A 16,156-nucleotide genomic window follows, 5' to 3' on the forward strand; every position below is an offset into this window, starting at 1 on the left:
CTTATACGTTCACCACTCTCGTTTATCATATCAGAATATCGTGTACACTCTTATTTTGAACTATTAATTGCAACTAAATGTTTATACGTCCTTTCAATCCGTTATTGGGTCTCTTCTAGAGATGGAACATGTTCAGAAATATCATAATCAGGACTAGTTTCCAAAAACGAGTAACCAGTACTACAGTGTTCCTGATTTTCTTGCTCGTAAGACCAATTCGCGTGTGGATAGTAATTGGGCTCACCATGGTATGAACCATAACCTTGAAAAGGTTGGCGTTCCCAACTACTATTCCCACCATGGTCATAAAAATGATGATGTCCATATTCAAATTCAGATCGATACTCATTGTATTGGCTTCTATCATACCAGTTCGACATTCTTAATTGCAAGGGAATTCTACACAATCACAAACAAGGCTGACTAGACCAAATCAAACCTATAGAATCTAGCAAACAAAAAGCATGATGGCTCCACTTAGATTGTTTTCTAGACCAGCTTCTATTCCTTCGAAAAGGAATTCGTTACAATTTGAGCACACCCCTCTGGAATCAATCCGAGCTAATGTAAGTTGAATCGAGGTGAGGGAAGCTCAGTGGAGCTTTGATACCCAAGGCCTCACCGCTATCACAAGGCGGCGCAGTCACGCATTCAACTCACAGAAACCATCATGAACTTTGAAGTGTGCTTAAAGAGCAACCAATATTTTTCGAACGAGTTTCCTATTAAGCTCGTTAACCTATCAGTCTCGTTCTATTCCAAATTTTAAAGCTTGGGTTCGCGTTAGGTTTCGTTTTCCTAAGGCGGGCAAGAAGGGAGCGGTGATGAAATCCGAACCCTTATCTTGTATTGGCCAGGCCTTGCCCTTTACTAGGAATTTAAAAACAGTCCAAGTTCGTCCTCAATCAATGAATCACCTTAAGGAATACAGTAACTCGCATACAGGAGATTCGCGAGTGTTTCGATGGACTTACCTCCCGTACCAGACGGGGGATGAACCGTTGAAGTCGACTCGGGCCACGACTCCTATGTCATGTACGAACCCGAGGGGCCGAGACGATATAGTAATCGTCGTCCTTCCCTGCAAACAGTTTATATATATATTTATATATAACCCTTCCGTAGGGTTTAAAAAAAATAAATAAAAATAATGTCCCGATTGTCCAGTCCAAAGAAAAGAAAAAAAATAATAATAAAAATAATAATAATAATAAATACAAAAAAAATGGAAAGTCTCTTAAAAAAAAATTCTCTCTTTTTTTTCTTTTTCTCTCTTTTTTTTTTCTTTTTTTTGCTTTGTCTTTTTTCCTTCTCTTTTAGCTTTAAGCTTTGATTCCAAGGTCTTTAGTATCCAACTTCAAACCTGTAATACAAAGACACAACCAAAAAGACGTAAAAAGAACAAATGGAATAATAAAAAATAATAAAAACCTAAAAATTCTACCTAAGCACAAATCCGCGTTGGCGGCGCCAAAATGATTAATATTTTTCGTGGTGGTTGTAGTAATGAGGTTCAAACTCTCGGACTTGTGAAGATTAAATTTAAAGATTTAATAAAATTATATACAAAATTATTAACAATGGGTGCGAGAGGTAACCAAGACACTAGATTCCACTATTATGCAAAATTGAATGATAAATATTTCAAAACTCTATTCAATTCTTAAGTCCTCTTTTATCTTTAATTCACTATCAATCATACAGATTCTCAAACATTATTTGTAAACCTTAAGCATAGATTATCAAGAGATTAAACCAAGCATAACCTATCAAACTGAATAACAAAAAATTAAGACAATCATTCAAACAATTTAAAACTCTGCAAAAGCAGCGATTAGGTGAATTATATAATTAAATGAAATAGTTACCCATTTATGTTGCGTGAATAGCTTCCTCCATTGCCTTGGTTACGAGGGAATTAGCTCATCATAGTATAAATGCTCTCAAAATAATTTATTATGGCTCAAAATTGGTTTACAAATGATGAGAAGAAGAGAAAATGGTGTAAACAGCTAATTTGCGACCTACAGGAAGCGTCACACAAGAACGATACATATGAAATGTTGTAGTCTTTGGGAAACTACGACCCACACTCCGCTGTCGTTGTCACTGTTGAAGAACGACAGTCTCTTACAGTCTATTGTTCTTCGTGTTCATCTTCATGCAGCAGCAGAAACAGAGTTTTGTTAAACTCTGATTTCGTCTTCTCTAGCTCTCCCTAGCTCCCAAAAATCTCGACACCCTCTACTGTGATACCCAAGCACCTTATATACACAACAGGACACGTAAATCCCGAGAATATCTTTGTAATAACTCCCTTTCTTCTCTGCAAGTCACCGGAGATTTTATTCTCCATGTTTCCTTTTGCACTCTGTTTCCTTTCAAACTCTTCTAATTAACATATCTGAATCTTCATGGAGATATTCTTCATCATCTACTCCACGTAATTCCTGAAAAACAACAGCTGAGTATTATTCCTTCCCTGTTTTAGCTCAAAGTGACGTAACTTTCCTTTTTTTCACTTTTCTACGCGTCTTTGTAATTGCTGAAAGTATCCGAAACATATCCGAACTCGGAAGGCTGAATCTTATCCGTCAATATATCCCTAGCTTCACGTAACTGCCTAATATAGATCATACCCATGATATTCTATGTACGCTGTTTAGTTGAGGAAAATAGGTTAACTTCCTTTTTCTTACGATTTGTAAACACCTCTCAACCCTGTTTTATCTCAACAGGCCCAATCTAACTCGTATCCATGAAGAGAATCCAACAGAACTCGTCCAGTATTCACCGCAACAAACCAGCTTGATTTCCCGCCATTTTTCTCTTTAAAACGTGAAGAAGGTGGAGTCCCCCTAACCAACTTCTGGGTGCCTTTAGCACTTGGGTGTCTCAGGGTGTAAATAGAAAGTGGTCGCCCCTTAGTAATTGAGTACCCCTTATCCAAATTGAGAGTCCGTATAGTAATTTTCTCCCACGAGCGCAAAAACCATTTTTTAGCCAATTTCGCCGCAAAAGCTTATTTCTCCAAAAAATACCTACAGGGACATAAAAAGCCATAATAAATATAAAATCGAGCACTAATAATATATACAATTGAGATTATATAAGACACAAAAATGTGCCTATCATCTTACTAGTTATTACAAAGGAAACCTTTATATACAAATATTTTCAGTAATCTTTCTCAAAAGGAAATAATCAAAAATACCCATTTTTAAACAAACTTCTATAACACAGGAGTGCTTGGGTACAGTGAAATTTGTTCTTATGCAACAATGCATCATTTTTTACTGTTATTTCTCTTCCATTTCTTGAGATATGCTATGTCGTCATAATCTAAGAATGGTTCAGAGACTGATTCTTTTAAAGAATGATAGAAAAATCTTGCCCGTTTAAACTCATTTTTCTTTTGCCCCTTTTTAAATGTTTTTGGTATAAACTGAGTAGACCAAAAATCAGCATAATAGCCCTTTTCTTTGTTTGATAAGAGATGAGGATCAAAGTTTATTTTTCCTAATTCCTTTGAGACAAACCCGAAGAGCATTTTGCATCTTACGAATCTTGCATGATTTCTGAACATGATTTTTACTACCACAAGAATAACAACATTTGATATTATGGGAGTTGTAATGTTTGTAGTTACCTGTTTGTGCAATATCGTTGAAAGTTCCTTTATCTTTATTTACTCTCCTTAGCTTTGATCTTTTTTCTTCTTCATCAACAGTTTGTTTTTCCCTGCAGATTTCTGAACAGCTGTGTTGAGTATTTTCTTTTGGAGACTCCTCTGTTTGAGTACATGCAGATTTGACAAACTTGGCTTCATTGTTAGAAACTACAGAATTATTTCCTTCAAATCCTAAACCACGCGTGTCTCCATGGTTTCTTCCTGACTCCAATAAAGAAGATAAGTTGTTTGGACTTGCATTCATTTTTCTCAACATAGATATTTCCTCTTTTAATGAAATGTTTTCATTGAGAGTAGTGCTGACAGATTCCTCTAAACACCTTATATTAAAAAGAAGATTTTCTTCTTTTTCCTTGAAGCACTCTTGTTGAGAGTTCAATTTTATTTTAGAGTCATCAAGCTCTTTCTCTAAGAGACAAATATTTTCTTGAGATCTTTCCAGATCTTTTTCACAAGTCTCTACATGATGACGTTTAGTATTCATCCTTTTATCGTAGTCACAAACTTGTTGTGTGAATTCTTTTTTTAGTGATTCATGCTCTTTATAGAGATTTTCAAACTTTAATGTTAAATCTCGTTCTCTTTCAATAGTCAAGAGAAGTTCATTTGAGCAGAAAAGGAATTGTTTACTCAATTATTTTAGTTCAGAAGTTTTCACACTTGATCTTTCATCAGATATCTCAAGAATAGAACTCAAAAATGCCTCGTGGTGAGAGTCGTTTACTCAACAAAATAATAAGATGTTTCCCACTAATTAAATAATAATATAATGGTAGTAAGGATCGTTCCCACGAGGAGTAATGCAATTGATATGTTATCTAAATCAGCGAGAATATAAAATAAGGATAAAAAGGATATTAAGAAAAAATTAATGAAGAAATCCTTCGTCGTTACTATCCCTTAACTCAACATTGTATCGTTTATCTCTTGTTAGAATCAATTATCACCAACCGTAGGAAAGCAGGTAAGCTTAGCTATCCCTAAAACTCCTTGTATCACCGGATACGAAAGCGCTCGACTACCGGATTCTATTCAAAAGAACCACCTTGAGGTTCGCTTACAAGATGTAATTCCCCGAACGCATTAAGATTTATGAATTTAGGTTTGATCCCAGCAGTTAAACTCAGTACGCTCGGTCCACTTACTGGTGTTGTCTTTACTCGCAATTGCTCCACAAAATCCTTCCGCAAGGTCTTGCGATTTCTACTTATGTAGGAGGTAAGCGACAATTGCAGATCGACTCAACTCTCTACTAGCATTAGAATGATTAATAGACTAATCTAGTTGGCCACCCAAATCAATCTAAGAATCAATCATAAACCTTCGATATGGTAAAAACAATCCACAGTGATTAACTTTAAAACTTGAAACAAACTTGTAAATAATTGAGCTTCACAATTAGAACTTTGAATTCATCCTTAACAATAAAAAGAACAAAGAAAAGAGATAGTTCTCCCCCCTAAGGGGGAGAAAAACGGTGAAAAGAAGATATCTCAAATTGTATCTAGGCTTCTCTATATATAGAGTTTTATAACCTCTTCTTGAATAAAACTAGAAAACCTAGTAAAAATAGGAAAGTGCACCTCCTTAAAATTGTGTCCCGTGCATCATACCCCGTGCAAAATAGGTCATCAAAGTCGCCACAATTCCCTTCCAAAGTTGGCCGCACATAGAATGGCTGAAACAGCCAAGTGGGCTTGCGTATAAAGAAGTAGCTGAAAACAGCTAATGGGCTCGCGCTGTGGACAAGTCCAGCCCACCTAAATTCGTTCAACTGTCAGTTCTATGGAACTGACAGTATACCCTTCAGTCTTCCTAAACGAGATAATCTCGTTCTTCTCTCACTCGGACTCCAACCATTCTCGTCTTCTTCTCATCTTCTTCTCAAACTCGACCCAACAGACCGCACCTCAACGTTAGCAGCTCCATTAATCGCAGCAGACCCGAGAAACACCAGCACAGATCAAATCCATTCGTCACTGCCATCGAACTTCCATTCGACTGCACCTTTGATAATAGCAGCAACACCACCGTACCATACCCCTGGAACCTCAAACTCTTTATCACTGTCATTACTGGCAATACCCATTAGTTTAGACTTCATCATCACAGTTTTGCTGAAGTTCTCATTATGATCCGTAATCTACTGCCGATAATCACCAACAACAACCAAACTCGAGTTGTTTTCATTAAAACATCACCATCTTCACTGCCATGCTTGATCAATGCAACAACTCAACTTCTCTGCGGCTCATCTCCATCACGACTCAGGCGTCCTATATATATATATATCAGCTCCAATGGCAATGGCATCAGTTTCTCCTCCTGCCAGTAAACTCATTCTCTCTCGATCTCAAATGACTTCTTCCTCGTTAAACACCACTGCTCTTCATCATCGCATCGACTATCTCCACTTACTCAATGGAAGCAGCTTAATATCTTCCCCATCATAGCCGAGTCCTTCCATCTGTTCTTCAGCTCGAGCTCTACTGCGTCAAACTATGACAAACTGGTAACAGTTCCAACTCCATTCATCTTCGGCAGTCACCATTAACAGCACACATTAACATCATTCTTCCATTACTGATCACCAACTGCAGTCATTAGTTCCACGTCCTCCATCTTCACAGGCAACACCCCATAGCTACTACAGATTCACGACCCTTCTTTTACTCGGTCAAGCTCCATCAGTCGACTCCAATGGCAGCAAGGATTATTTCTGCCAAAACCAACTCCAGTTCCTCTTCTCATTCGAGAATACGGAAGCAAACAGCTCCAAACCCATTTCTGTGTTCTTCGCGAGCTTCTGATACAGCCGTTAAAACTGATTATTTCAGCAGCCTCAAATCCCTTTTCTCTGTTGATGTTTTACACACAATTTCTCCCATTTTGAATGCGCCTGCCAAGAGTAACCAGGCTTCTCACTGGTTTAAACTGTTGCTCTTAATGGGCTTGTCTCCTGCCCGTCTCCATACAGCCCAATAGCTCATAATTGTCAATTGTTGATTCGGGACATCTACCAAGAGAACTACTCTCTTTAGCTACAGAGGCGCCACCAGTGTCTTGTGGCCTTCACTTCAGTGAGTTCACTGACACGAGCTTCTAGCGTCCGATATGCCTAAGCGACTGCCCGTAGTAGATTCCATGCAGTGGCAACTCTACCTTTTTTTTTTGTGACCAATTGGACGATTTCTTGTTCTTTTCGGGAATAAGCTCCAAAATTCCCATAAAATATAAAATAAAAATAATAATACAATTTCGCAAGAAAACTAGCTAAGAAAGCATAACCAATTGATATTTAGAGAGGTGTTTTTAAACACCTATCACCTCGCTAGAAGTCTCATCATTTGAATAATCTGAGACCGAAGAACACTCTCCTTTAGAGCACATATCTTGTGATACGTTAATTGAGCCTTTCTTTAATTGTCGCTCTCGCTTAACTTTGCCTTGGCCCATATCTTATAGATTGGATCGCACCAAACACGGATTGTTAGATCTTTTTGTGTTTGCCTGCTCTGATACCAATTGAAAAGGCGAGGGTACCCAAATATACCTCAAGCTAAAACTTTTCCTACCTATAAGTCCTTTATTCGAAAGTAATTGTCTATGGACTGAGTCGAGAAAATACAACTAATCGGTTCACACTTCGTGTGATCGTCTATGGATACAAGATCGAGACAATACAACAACGAAGTATGTTACTTGATAAAAAGGTTCGGACTTAACCAAACACAATAGGATACACTTATCAAGTAAATAGGAATTAACGTTTGTGTAATTTACTTTAATTATAATAAAACAATTATAATGCGGAAATATAAAGCAAAGGACACAACAAGATATTGTTAACGAGGAAACCGCAAATGCAGAAAAACCCCGGGACCCTGTCCAGAATTGAATACTCTCAGGATTAAGCCGCTGCACAAAATTACACCTAACTTTATATAGTTGAGACCAAGAAACTAAACCTATAGTTCACCTAGTTACGTCTGTATTCCCACGCCTCCGACCTTAGTCACGTACTTGGAACAATTCCTTTGGTTCGTATTCTAAACAGTAAAGGAACAACAAATCTGTTTGGTATCAACTCCATTCAACCAAGTGATATGAGTCGGACAAAGGCTCTTCCGTTTATCTTAACATAAACTCCTTCGTCAGGTTCTTAGATTTATCTTATGTTCAATTACCGAAGTAATCGTTTAAGATTAAGCCAACAACACTATTAATCCAAAGAATTGTGTTGATGCCTATCTACTTAATTAATTAATCCAATCTATCACAAAGATAAACCGATTATTAATTGGATCCTCTTTTACCGAAACAAGTATTGTGCACACCAAAGATTATGGACCCACAAATCAGAAATCTTCAATATCTTCTTCGTCTTCAAATCTTCTTAGATCTTCAATAAATACCTGCACACAATCACTTGAATCTCTTGTGATCAATCACGCACAGAAATGAGTCTGTTAACAATGGATTATCACAAGATCGTCTTTAGAACTAACAACAGTATAAAGATCCATGTCGAAACTCTGGACTAGTTTGAGAGAATCTTATATCATAATAGAAGATTCTCAAGCATAAACAAACTAGGTGCAATTAAAGTTCAACCACCGTTAGTCAATCAAATCAAAGAAAACAAAAGATAAACCGCAATTATCTAGTTTCCCACCAACGGTACACGCTAGAGCTTCTCAATCCCAAAGAAGTCTTTAAACTGAGCGGCCGTAAGAGATTTCGCCTAATTAGGTTACTCTCCTCTCTGAATAGGCGGCTACACCAGTAACAACACAACAAAGAGGAAGTCTGTTGTTACGAAGGATTAGTTGGAAAGAAAGGCAAACTTCAAGTATTTATAGACAAGGAAGTTTGGACACCAAGGAATTTCCAAAACCGAAAATATTCTCAAGATATTCATTAAAGCACAAATTCGGTTTCCATAATTCCTGGAAATGCTCTGTCTAAAAATAATGATCGAAATCTCTCGAAAAATCTCTAATTAGTAAATGCACATTACTAATTCTTATTTCCCTACAAAATGAAGTTAAATACCTTAATTAAAAGATTGTTAACTTATTTATGTTTCGATCCTGGGATTCTCTTCCCTTAGCTATTAAGGAATAACTTTGAACAATTAAAGAAATAAACATTCATAGCACGTGTTCAAAGTATGTCGACATCTTAACTTTGTAAGTTCTCTTTCACACTTACAACCTTGAAACCGATTTGTCACACTACCAAAAAAGTTTAGAATTGGTTCATCTAACTTTCAAGAACTATGTGATTGATCAAATAACATTTAATCACAATCATGGGTTTAACGGTTCTACCAAAACAAGTTTCGGTTCTACCTTCCATGTGAGTACTGTGTGTGACTTTCCAAAATTCGGTTGACTAGGTACTAGGATCGGTTCCCCACATATATATGGTATCTAACTTATATGTGTTGCACATGTCCATAGGATCGGTTCCCCTTTGCCTAAAAACGTGTTGCACATGTCCATAGGATCGGTTCCCCTTTCTGCTATAAACCTTGTTGCACCTCATACAAGGATCGGTTCTCCTTTGTGATGTATTGCACCTCTTACTAGGATCGGTTCCCCTTTACCATATTTGGTCAGACAAAAAATCACAAACCCGATCATGCCATCTCAGGTGATTACTTAAGATCGGTTTCACTAATAAAAGTCATACCAATACATAAGACAGGCCTTTGTGAATAGTTATACCAAGAATATAACAAGTCGTGAACGGCTATACTCAATCACACATATTGGTTGTTCATAAGATATGCAATGAATAACAAAACCAATAACGCCTGGCGATTTCCTTTTCGATTCACAAACATGTTTATGAACTTATTTCCTTAGAACACATGTAAAACATTGTTCCCTAGGATGAAATACTCACCTCATACCCATACATAATCACAATAGCGTTCAAATGATTATGGCGATGTCTTATCTACAAAGTTTAATGGTTATGCAATAAACCTCATATTGTATTTCTTAATACTATGTCTATCTAGAGTTCAAATATGCTTCGCAGTTTTATTTTCAATATGCACGACTTGAAAGATACGTTAGGGAATGAAACAGTTCAAGTCAAATATCACTAACCTCAAGTGGAAGGATGATTGTTGTTGTTGTAGCTCATTGCTTCTTCACATCTTCAAGTCTTCGCAATACTTGGAAAGTCTCAAATCCTAATACTTTCAAGCTAACCTATACGAAGTTGACTCTAGTACATAATCAAGCAACTCTTAACATGAGTTTTGATTCACTAAAATATGACAACCAAACTTGACATACCAACGCTTGGTGGGTTCAACCGAGCTATGCTCTAACAATACCATTACTTATTTTAATAGTCTTTCAGACTTTGTTGTGTGCTTTTCTGTCGTGTGATAATGTTGTGAATTTTGTGGTGTGTTTTGTAGTGTTGTGTTATAGAAATAAAACAGTAGTAAATTTTGCGGTGTGCTTTACAATTTTATTTTATGGACTATAAATAAAATAGTTGGACGTTTAATATCTATAATATGTACGTAAAGGTTCGTGAAATTAATAACTTGTATATTGCTATATGGAAGTATTACTAATAGCTAATGACGATAATATATACATGTTCAAGAGATTTTTTTTTTCTTTTAAAGATACCCAAAAAATTCGAAGATTATTGTCTTGTATTATAATAAAATTGTATTATTTAACGATAGTAACCTTCCTAATCTGAAGACTAAAGCATTTTTATTCATAGATGGACATAACCTTAATTGGTTTGATTGATAAATTGGGTGAACATAGTATAGACTCTTTTGCTTTTGTATCCACTCAATTACTACCATAGCATCCCACAGGTAGATTGCCTCCAGGTAGTCACATCCAACAAACCCTTACTATTTATATTAACATATAACTAATACAAATTACTACCGACTAACAAAGGATATGGTATGGCGCCCTCTTCTCATACGGCAGGTACATGACACTATTCTCCACTCCATCAAAAGATGTTTTTCCTCGAGGTTGAGAGTTGGTGTTGGAGAGTCGTCGTTTGCTACATTTTCAAGAGTAGTGAGAGAATAAGAATAAGGAGTCGCAGGAAAATTGTAGTGACCCGACCCTCCACCGGTACTATCCTCACTTAGACACTGCGTTTACGTTATAACATTGCTCGGTTGAACCCACCAAGCGTTAGTATGTCAAGTTTGGTTGTCATATTTTAGTATCAAAATTCAATTAGAGATGTTTGATTAAATGTACTAGAGTCAACTTCGTTTATGTTAGACCAGAAAGTCTAGGAATGTTGAGACATACAAGTATTAACTTGAAGACCTGAAAATCTCGAAGACGTATCGACTACGATGAAAACATCATCCTTCCACTTGAGGTTAGTGATACTGACTTGACTTATTTCCAAACCTATCCAAGTCGTTTAAGAATGAAAATATGATGAGAGGTTATATTTAATACTCTAGTATTAGACTTAGTCATTTTATTATGATCAGAATGTCAAGGAAGAATATTTGATTACGGAGTATAACGTTTATCTTTTGAACTTCGTAAATGCGACATCGACATCATCTATGCAACTCGTTACTTGATTGTGTATTGGATTTCGGTGTAATTTCATCATATGAATCTATATTTGATTACATATGTTTAATGGAAGTACATATACGAAACTTGTTTTATAATCGAAAAGCAATCAATAGGCGCTTTGATAAGGTTTTCAATGAAGATCTATTGGATGACCAATTTGAACCTAGGTAAGAACTTTGGTGGAACAGGTAGGCATGAGTCCTGCTGGTTGTAGAGACATGAATCTTAGTGTTAGAGATATGAGTCCCACTGGTAGAGGTATGAGTCCCAGAGGGTCAGCGAAGGCGTGGAAGTCGTGGAAGTAAAAGAATAAGTTTGAGAATTCGTTATATGCAGGACGTACAAGAAAGTTCTACTCCAAATGAAGTGTTAGATACTCAGGTAGTAGGTGCAGGTGATGCAGACATTAAGATGGATACATCTCATGGAAGTTTTTTTAACCAATTACCAACATACACTATGACTCCTGGTGGTGGTATGAACATCGAAGCAGTTAGGCAATCGAATCTGTATACCCCAATTACCTCAACCTCATCAGCATTTCAACCATTTCATCAAGCTCCAGCATTTCAACCACACGTATTTCAAGATTTGTATCATGTTCCCCTGTGCCCGAGTGAACCATTACTTATCAAGGCATGATGATTCTGAAAAGACTCAACCACCAAGTCAGTCTCAAACCGGCACTGATATGTTGAACAACACTCTTGATCCAAAAAAAGGGCACAATTGGATCTCTAGTTAGGGAGGAAATGTTCAGGGAATGAGTAGTCTATGGACGTAAATTAGTTTAAATATTTTTAATGTAATCTTTTGCTTTAATTAATGAAAACTATCTTTTAGATTAATGTTCAAATCAAAACTAGTTTTACAGTTCATTAAAAATATAACACAATACTTGATGAAAATTGAATCCCTGCACGTGGACCTTGTCGAGTTCATAACATTCGTCATGACTAAACCATCTTCTATTGTCTTTAGCAAAAGTGGTACGAGCTCTAATTTTTAGTTCTTTAGTTGACAACCCAGGATGATCCCCTTCTATCATCAACATAATTTACTCATAGTTTCTCACATCGTTGTTGATGAAACCATAACGATCTTGAAGACGCTCATTTTTTTCTTCTTGAATTTGCACGACTTAACGTCATAAACCTTTGAAACATCGTGTCCCATAAGTTAAAAATCTCTAAATTGAAATCTCAATCGCTTACGACTGAAATCCAACATCGAATTAAAGAAACATTTTCTTCCCGAGTGAAGGGAGCACTAGCCACTTCGGTTATGCGAGCACTAGGCATGTTGAAGAATTTGAAGTTGAGATAGTGTGAGTTGAAATGGGTATTTATGGAGGGGGGAATTGTATCACTCTATCGGGAATTGTATCACTCTATCGCTCGTTCGTTAGAGACTCCGTCGTATATGCCTAAGTGGTATTTCTGGCACTTAGACAGATGTGTTTGGCATACCCATAGTGGATGCTAAAGTGGCAAAATCAGCTGCTTGACATGTGCATAGAAATAAGCCTCAAGATCACCAACTGTTCAAATCCATTGTGCACAAATAGGTTTGTGGATCAGGATATTGGATAGCATAGGTGAGGTTGGGTGGGTGGGTGAGATTATCAGATTCTCGTAAATATGTCCGGAACAGACGGACATTGGATTACAAATGAATCGAAGCTGCTACAGGCCCCCCAAAGATATTATCATACTTTTATACTTTCGAAAGCAGTTGTTCATACATAATAGGGGCCGTTACATCATCGTGCTTTCTTGGTATGCCCAATCCACAAAAACCTACAAAAAAAAATAGACCAGTTTGTTCTGAGCAAAAGATGAGACGGATGTTTCTCTCTAAACCTTTTAGTATATATACACCGTTTGAAATTGTGTTTTTATGACCAAAATGCAGAGATCAGAAGGTTGCAATTGGCAAAATGAAATTACCTAGGGGAGCTAACCTCATTTTTAAATGCCAACTCAAACTTCTCTGCTTGCAGTTTCAAAGTTCTGATGTCTCTATCTAATCTCATGGAGTCATTCCTCACTTCAAGAATCTTCATTTCAAGAGTAGTTATCTCCCCGTTGACACGATTCTTACCTTCCATGGCTTCATTGTACCTTTTCAAATCAAATGCTTGTTCCGACTTGGAAGATAATTCCAAAAGTTTGCCAACCCGAGAAAGTAAGAACCCCACGTTCATGCCAAGTTGTTTAAATGCTTTCAAGTTGTTCTCCCATGCTTCTAATTCTTCCCTCGGAGTGCTAAGCTTGCAAGCTCGTATGCCTTCAGCTAAATTTACTACTTCGGAAATAATCCCCACAACAAGCGTAGAGTTTGAACCCATCACAAGATCTTTATGAAGAGAAGTATTCTGACTGCGGCAAAGCTCGTAGTATTTACTTTGAATATGCTCAGGTATTTCCAAATCTATAGCCAGATCATTTACTGCTACGGTGAAACTCTCTAAATTCTTCATTTCCTGAAACTCGTCCATGTATCCCAACAATTTGATACCTTCCGGAACGTCTGAATCAATTACCTCTTCACTACTACGGTCTTCAGGCTGATGTGAACCTTCTGACGGTGCATCAAGTTTTTCGTCTTCGTCAAGAACTATTGTAGGATGAAACTTTACAAGCTTTTGTGCACCTTTTTTGCTTTTCTTCTTGTCCATAGTACCTGCATCACCTTAACCTTTTACTTTAAATGTCAACAAAGCAAATAGAACTCACAAGGTTAAGAAAGACGTCAACAAACAAAGAACTAAACAGTCATAATAAGAGGCACTGAGAGAATACCTGTGTCACTTCCTTCAGTGTTACATTCCAACTTTAAGAGGTCAGGAGAAGTATCAACATCGGCCGAAGTGTGTGATCTTACTATGTAAACCTATACAATGAAGAGAGGAATCTAAAAGTTTCAACCATCTCGAACAGTTAGAGAGGGGCATCATAGCATACATGATACAATGGTGTCGTTTAAATCCTAACAACCATATGCAAACAATATTTCTTTCTTTCTTTCTTTTTCTAGTATGCAATAAAACTTGATATGGTGACACCATGTTTCAGTTGCTCTAAAAGCTCAATTTTGAGGAGAGCTACCAAAATTAATGTATTACATGGAATGGAGCAGTTAATCTAATAGAACCCACAAGCATTTTTTACCAACATTTGCTTGTTACATCAAATAGTTATACTGACAATTGTTAAAGACTGAAAAAGCATCAAGCATAGTGAACACTAATAAATCACCTTGAATATAGAAACGTCGACTAAGTGGAAAACCAAGGCATCTCCCTCCACTAACTTGTGTGCTTTGGAAAACCCTCTCCATCCACCACTCGATCCCAATTTCTGAGGAAGGTAGTTTGCAGTGTATTCTTCCCCATCCTCATCCACCAAGGTAAATTTGGTGTCACTTTTTGGTAAACTTGAAGAACAAAATTTTGCGGGAAGTCCCTATTAGCAAAAACAAAATTTGAGGATGTTAACATAAACGTCTCTACAACTATGATAGAGTATCAAATCTTCCCGACAAAATAAACAAAATTGGATTTACCATCCAAAACCCCCCAGAAACTTGTGACGGCACCATAAGTTTAATAAAGCTCGGGAACTTGGGTCTAAGCTGGACTGTATTTCTTCAGCTAATGATTTAGGCTTCTCAATTTCAATTATCGATTTGGTTGTTCTGCAGGTTCCAGTGATTGACGAAAGCAACAGATTCTATTAACTTGTAAAAGTTTGTCAGCACAAACACAACGTGCAAGAAAAAAATTGGTAGCTAAACATGTACATACCTTGCTTTCTTTTTCTTAGGACTAGTCGCCACCTGTCCAGTAATCTCGAGGTTTGCTTCTTAAGACCCATAATTCAGACTAAGTGATTCAGTTTAGTAAACACCAACTTAAATTACTGAACTCAATTTATAACCAGGTGATGTGTTCCCCTTCAAACTATCATGTTGAGTTAACTAACTTTGTACTCTTTGACAAAACATTGTTTCGAAAACTATAACAATCCAATAACTTATTATGCACCCAGAAACCAGACTACTTACTGTAACTTCAATTTCGCAAAACATATGCCCTATTATGCAACATTTTTCACTTTTGAGAGTCAGACTCCCCCCAAGGAAGGAGTAGTTAGAGAATCCATAGTTATGGTCTCCTAAGAAACGGCAGTAAGAGAAATACCAACTGAATGAACTGATCAACCAACAATGAGATCTAATTATATACAATGAGATCTAGTTTACCCCAATTCACATAATATAGCTTAACTTAAACAGTTAATAGGGGTTTTTTCAGCTAACCTACAAGGTTACAACAACAAAACAAAAATTCCAAGAGTAAATTCCTAATAGAATAAAATCTGTAAGCATAGCAGAGGCAAAATCTAAAGTTTCAAAAATCTAAGAAAATATAACCAACACTGAAGAGAGTGGGAGAGTAAACCTTGGAGGGAGAGCAGTCCATGATGATCATTGCTGAACTGGTACGTATTATTTGTTTTCTTTTCATTTTCTTTTGTTTTCTTGTGTTCAGACACTTCAGACTCGGAATTTAGCGAGTTCTCAGAGTCAGACGGGATGTTCTGATCTACTTCAGAGTCAGACTTTGTGTAACAACACCTCAGCAACAAAGACTCCATCTGTCATTTGTGATGTGACACGCGTACATGAATACGGTAACCCTCGAATGCTTAGGGGTTTTTTGTTTGACCTATAGCACATGGCTTATTATTATTTAAGGAAAAGTTAAAAGCACAAAGCACCAGTGGTCTAGTGGTAGAATAGTACCCTGCCACGGTACAGACCCGGGTTCGATTCCCGGCTGGTGCATTTTTTC

The 16,156-nt window shown here is 37.0% G+C and overlaps 1 protein-coding gene and 1 non-coding gene across 6 annotated transcripts; one reads left to right on the forward strand and one right to left on the reverse strand.

The window, feature by feature from the left end:
* Window positions 1-12,792: 12,792 nt before the first annotated feature.
* On the reverse strand, window positions 12,793-15,877 carry LOC113308880 (B3 domain-containing protein Os01g0234100-like). Of its 5 annotated transcripts, none has more exons than XM_026557329.1 (7): window positions 15,764-15,851; window positions 15,107-15,184; window positions 14,866-14,997; window positions 14,559-14,765; window positions 14,103-14,193; window positions 13,248-13,983; window positions 12,793-13,097 (listed from the first exon to the last, which is right to left on the reverse strand). In XM_026557329.1, the coding sequence occupies exons 3-7, from the start codon at window positions 14,899-14,901 to the stop codon at window positions 13,061-13,063; spliced, it is 1,107 nt and encodes a 368-aa protein (XP_026413114.1). In that variant the 5' UTR covers window positions 14,902-14,997; window positions 15,107-15,184; window positions 15,764-15,851; the 3' UTR covers window positions 12,793-13,060. The 5 variants fall into 5 exon arrangements, with proteins under 5 accessions (XP_026413114.1, XP_026413115.1, XP_026413116.1 ...); XM_026557330.1 differs by having other exon boundaries at window positions 15,107-15,164; window positions 15,764-15,849; XM_026557331.1 differs by lacking the exon at window positions 15,107-15,184 and having other exon boundaries at window positions 15,764-15,861.
* A 201-nt stretch (window positions 15,878-16,078) lies between these two features.
* On the forward strand, window positions 16,079-16,149 carry TRNAG-GCC. The gene has a single exon. It is a non-coding gene; the product is annotated as a tRNA-Gly (tRNA).
* Window positions 16,150-16,156: the final 7 nt, after the last annotated feature.

This window comes from Papaver somniferum, chromosome 9, assembly GCF_003573695.1.
Source record: "Papaver somniferum cultivar HN1 chromosome 9, ASM357369v1, whole genome shotgun sequence".
Lineage (NCBI taxonomy): Eukaryota > Viridiplantae > Streptophyta > Magnoliopsida > Ranunculales > Papaveraceae > Papaver > Papaver somniferum.

What these genes read in the sequence shown, in the direction of transcription:
- LOC113308880 (XM_026557326.1), bottom strand. Translation starts at nt 15,829, where the DNA reads ATGAAAAGAAAACAAATAATACGTACCAGTTCAGCAATGATCATCATG. An exon ending in TGGACTGCTCTCCCTCCAAG is followed by an intron (nt 14,766 to 15,763) that starts GTTTACTCTCCC and finishes TTTTGCTAATAG; the next exon opens with GGACTTCCCGCAAAATTTTG. An exon ending in AATGAGGTTAGCTCCCCTAG is followed by an intron (nt 13,098 to 13,247) that starts GTAATTTCATTT and finishes TTTTTTTTGTAG; the next exon opens with GTTTTTGTGGATTGGGCATA.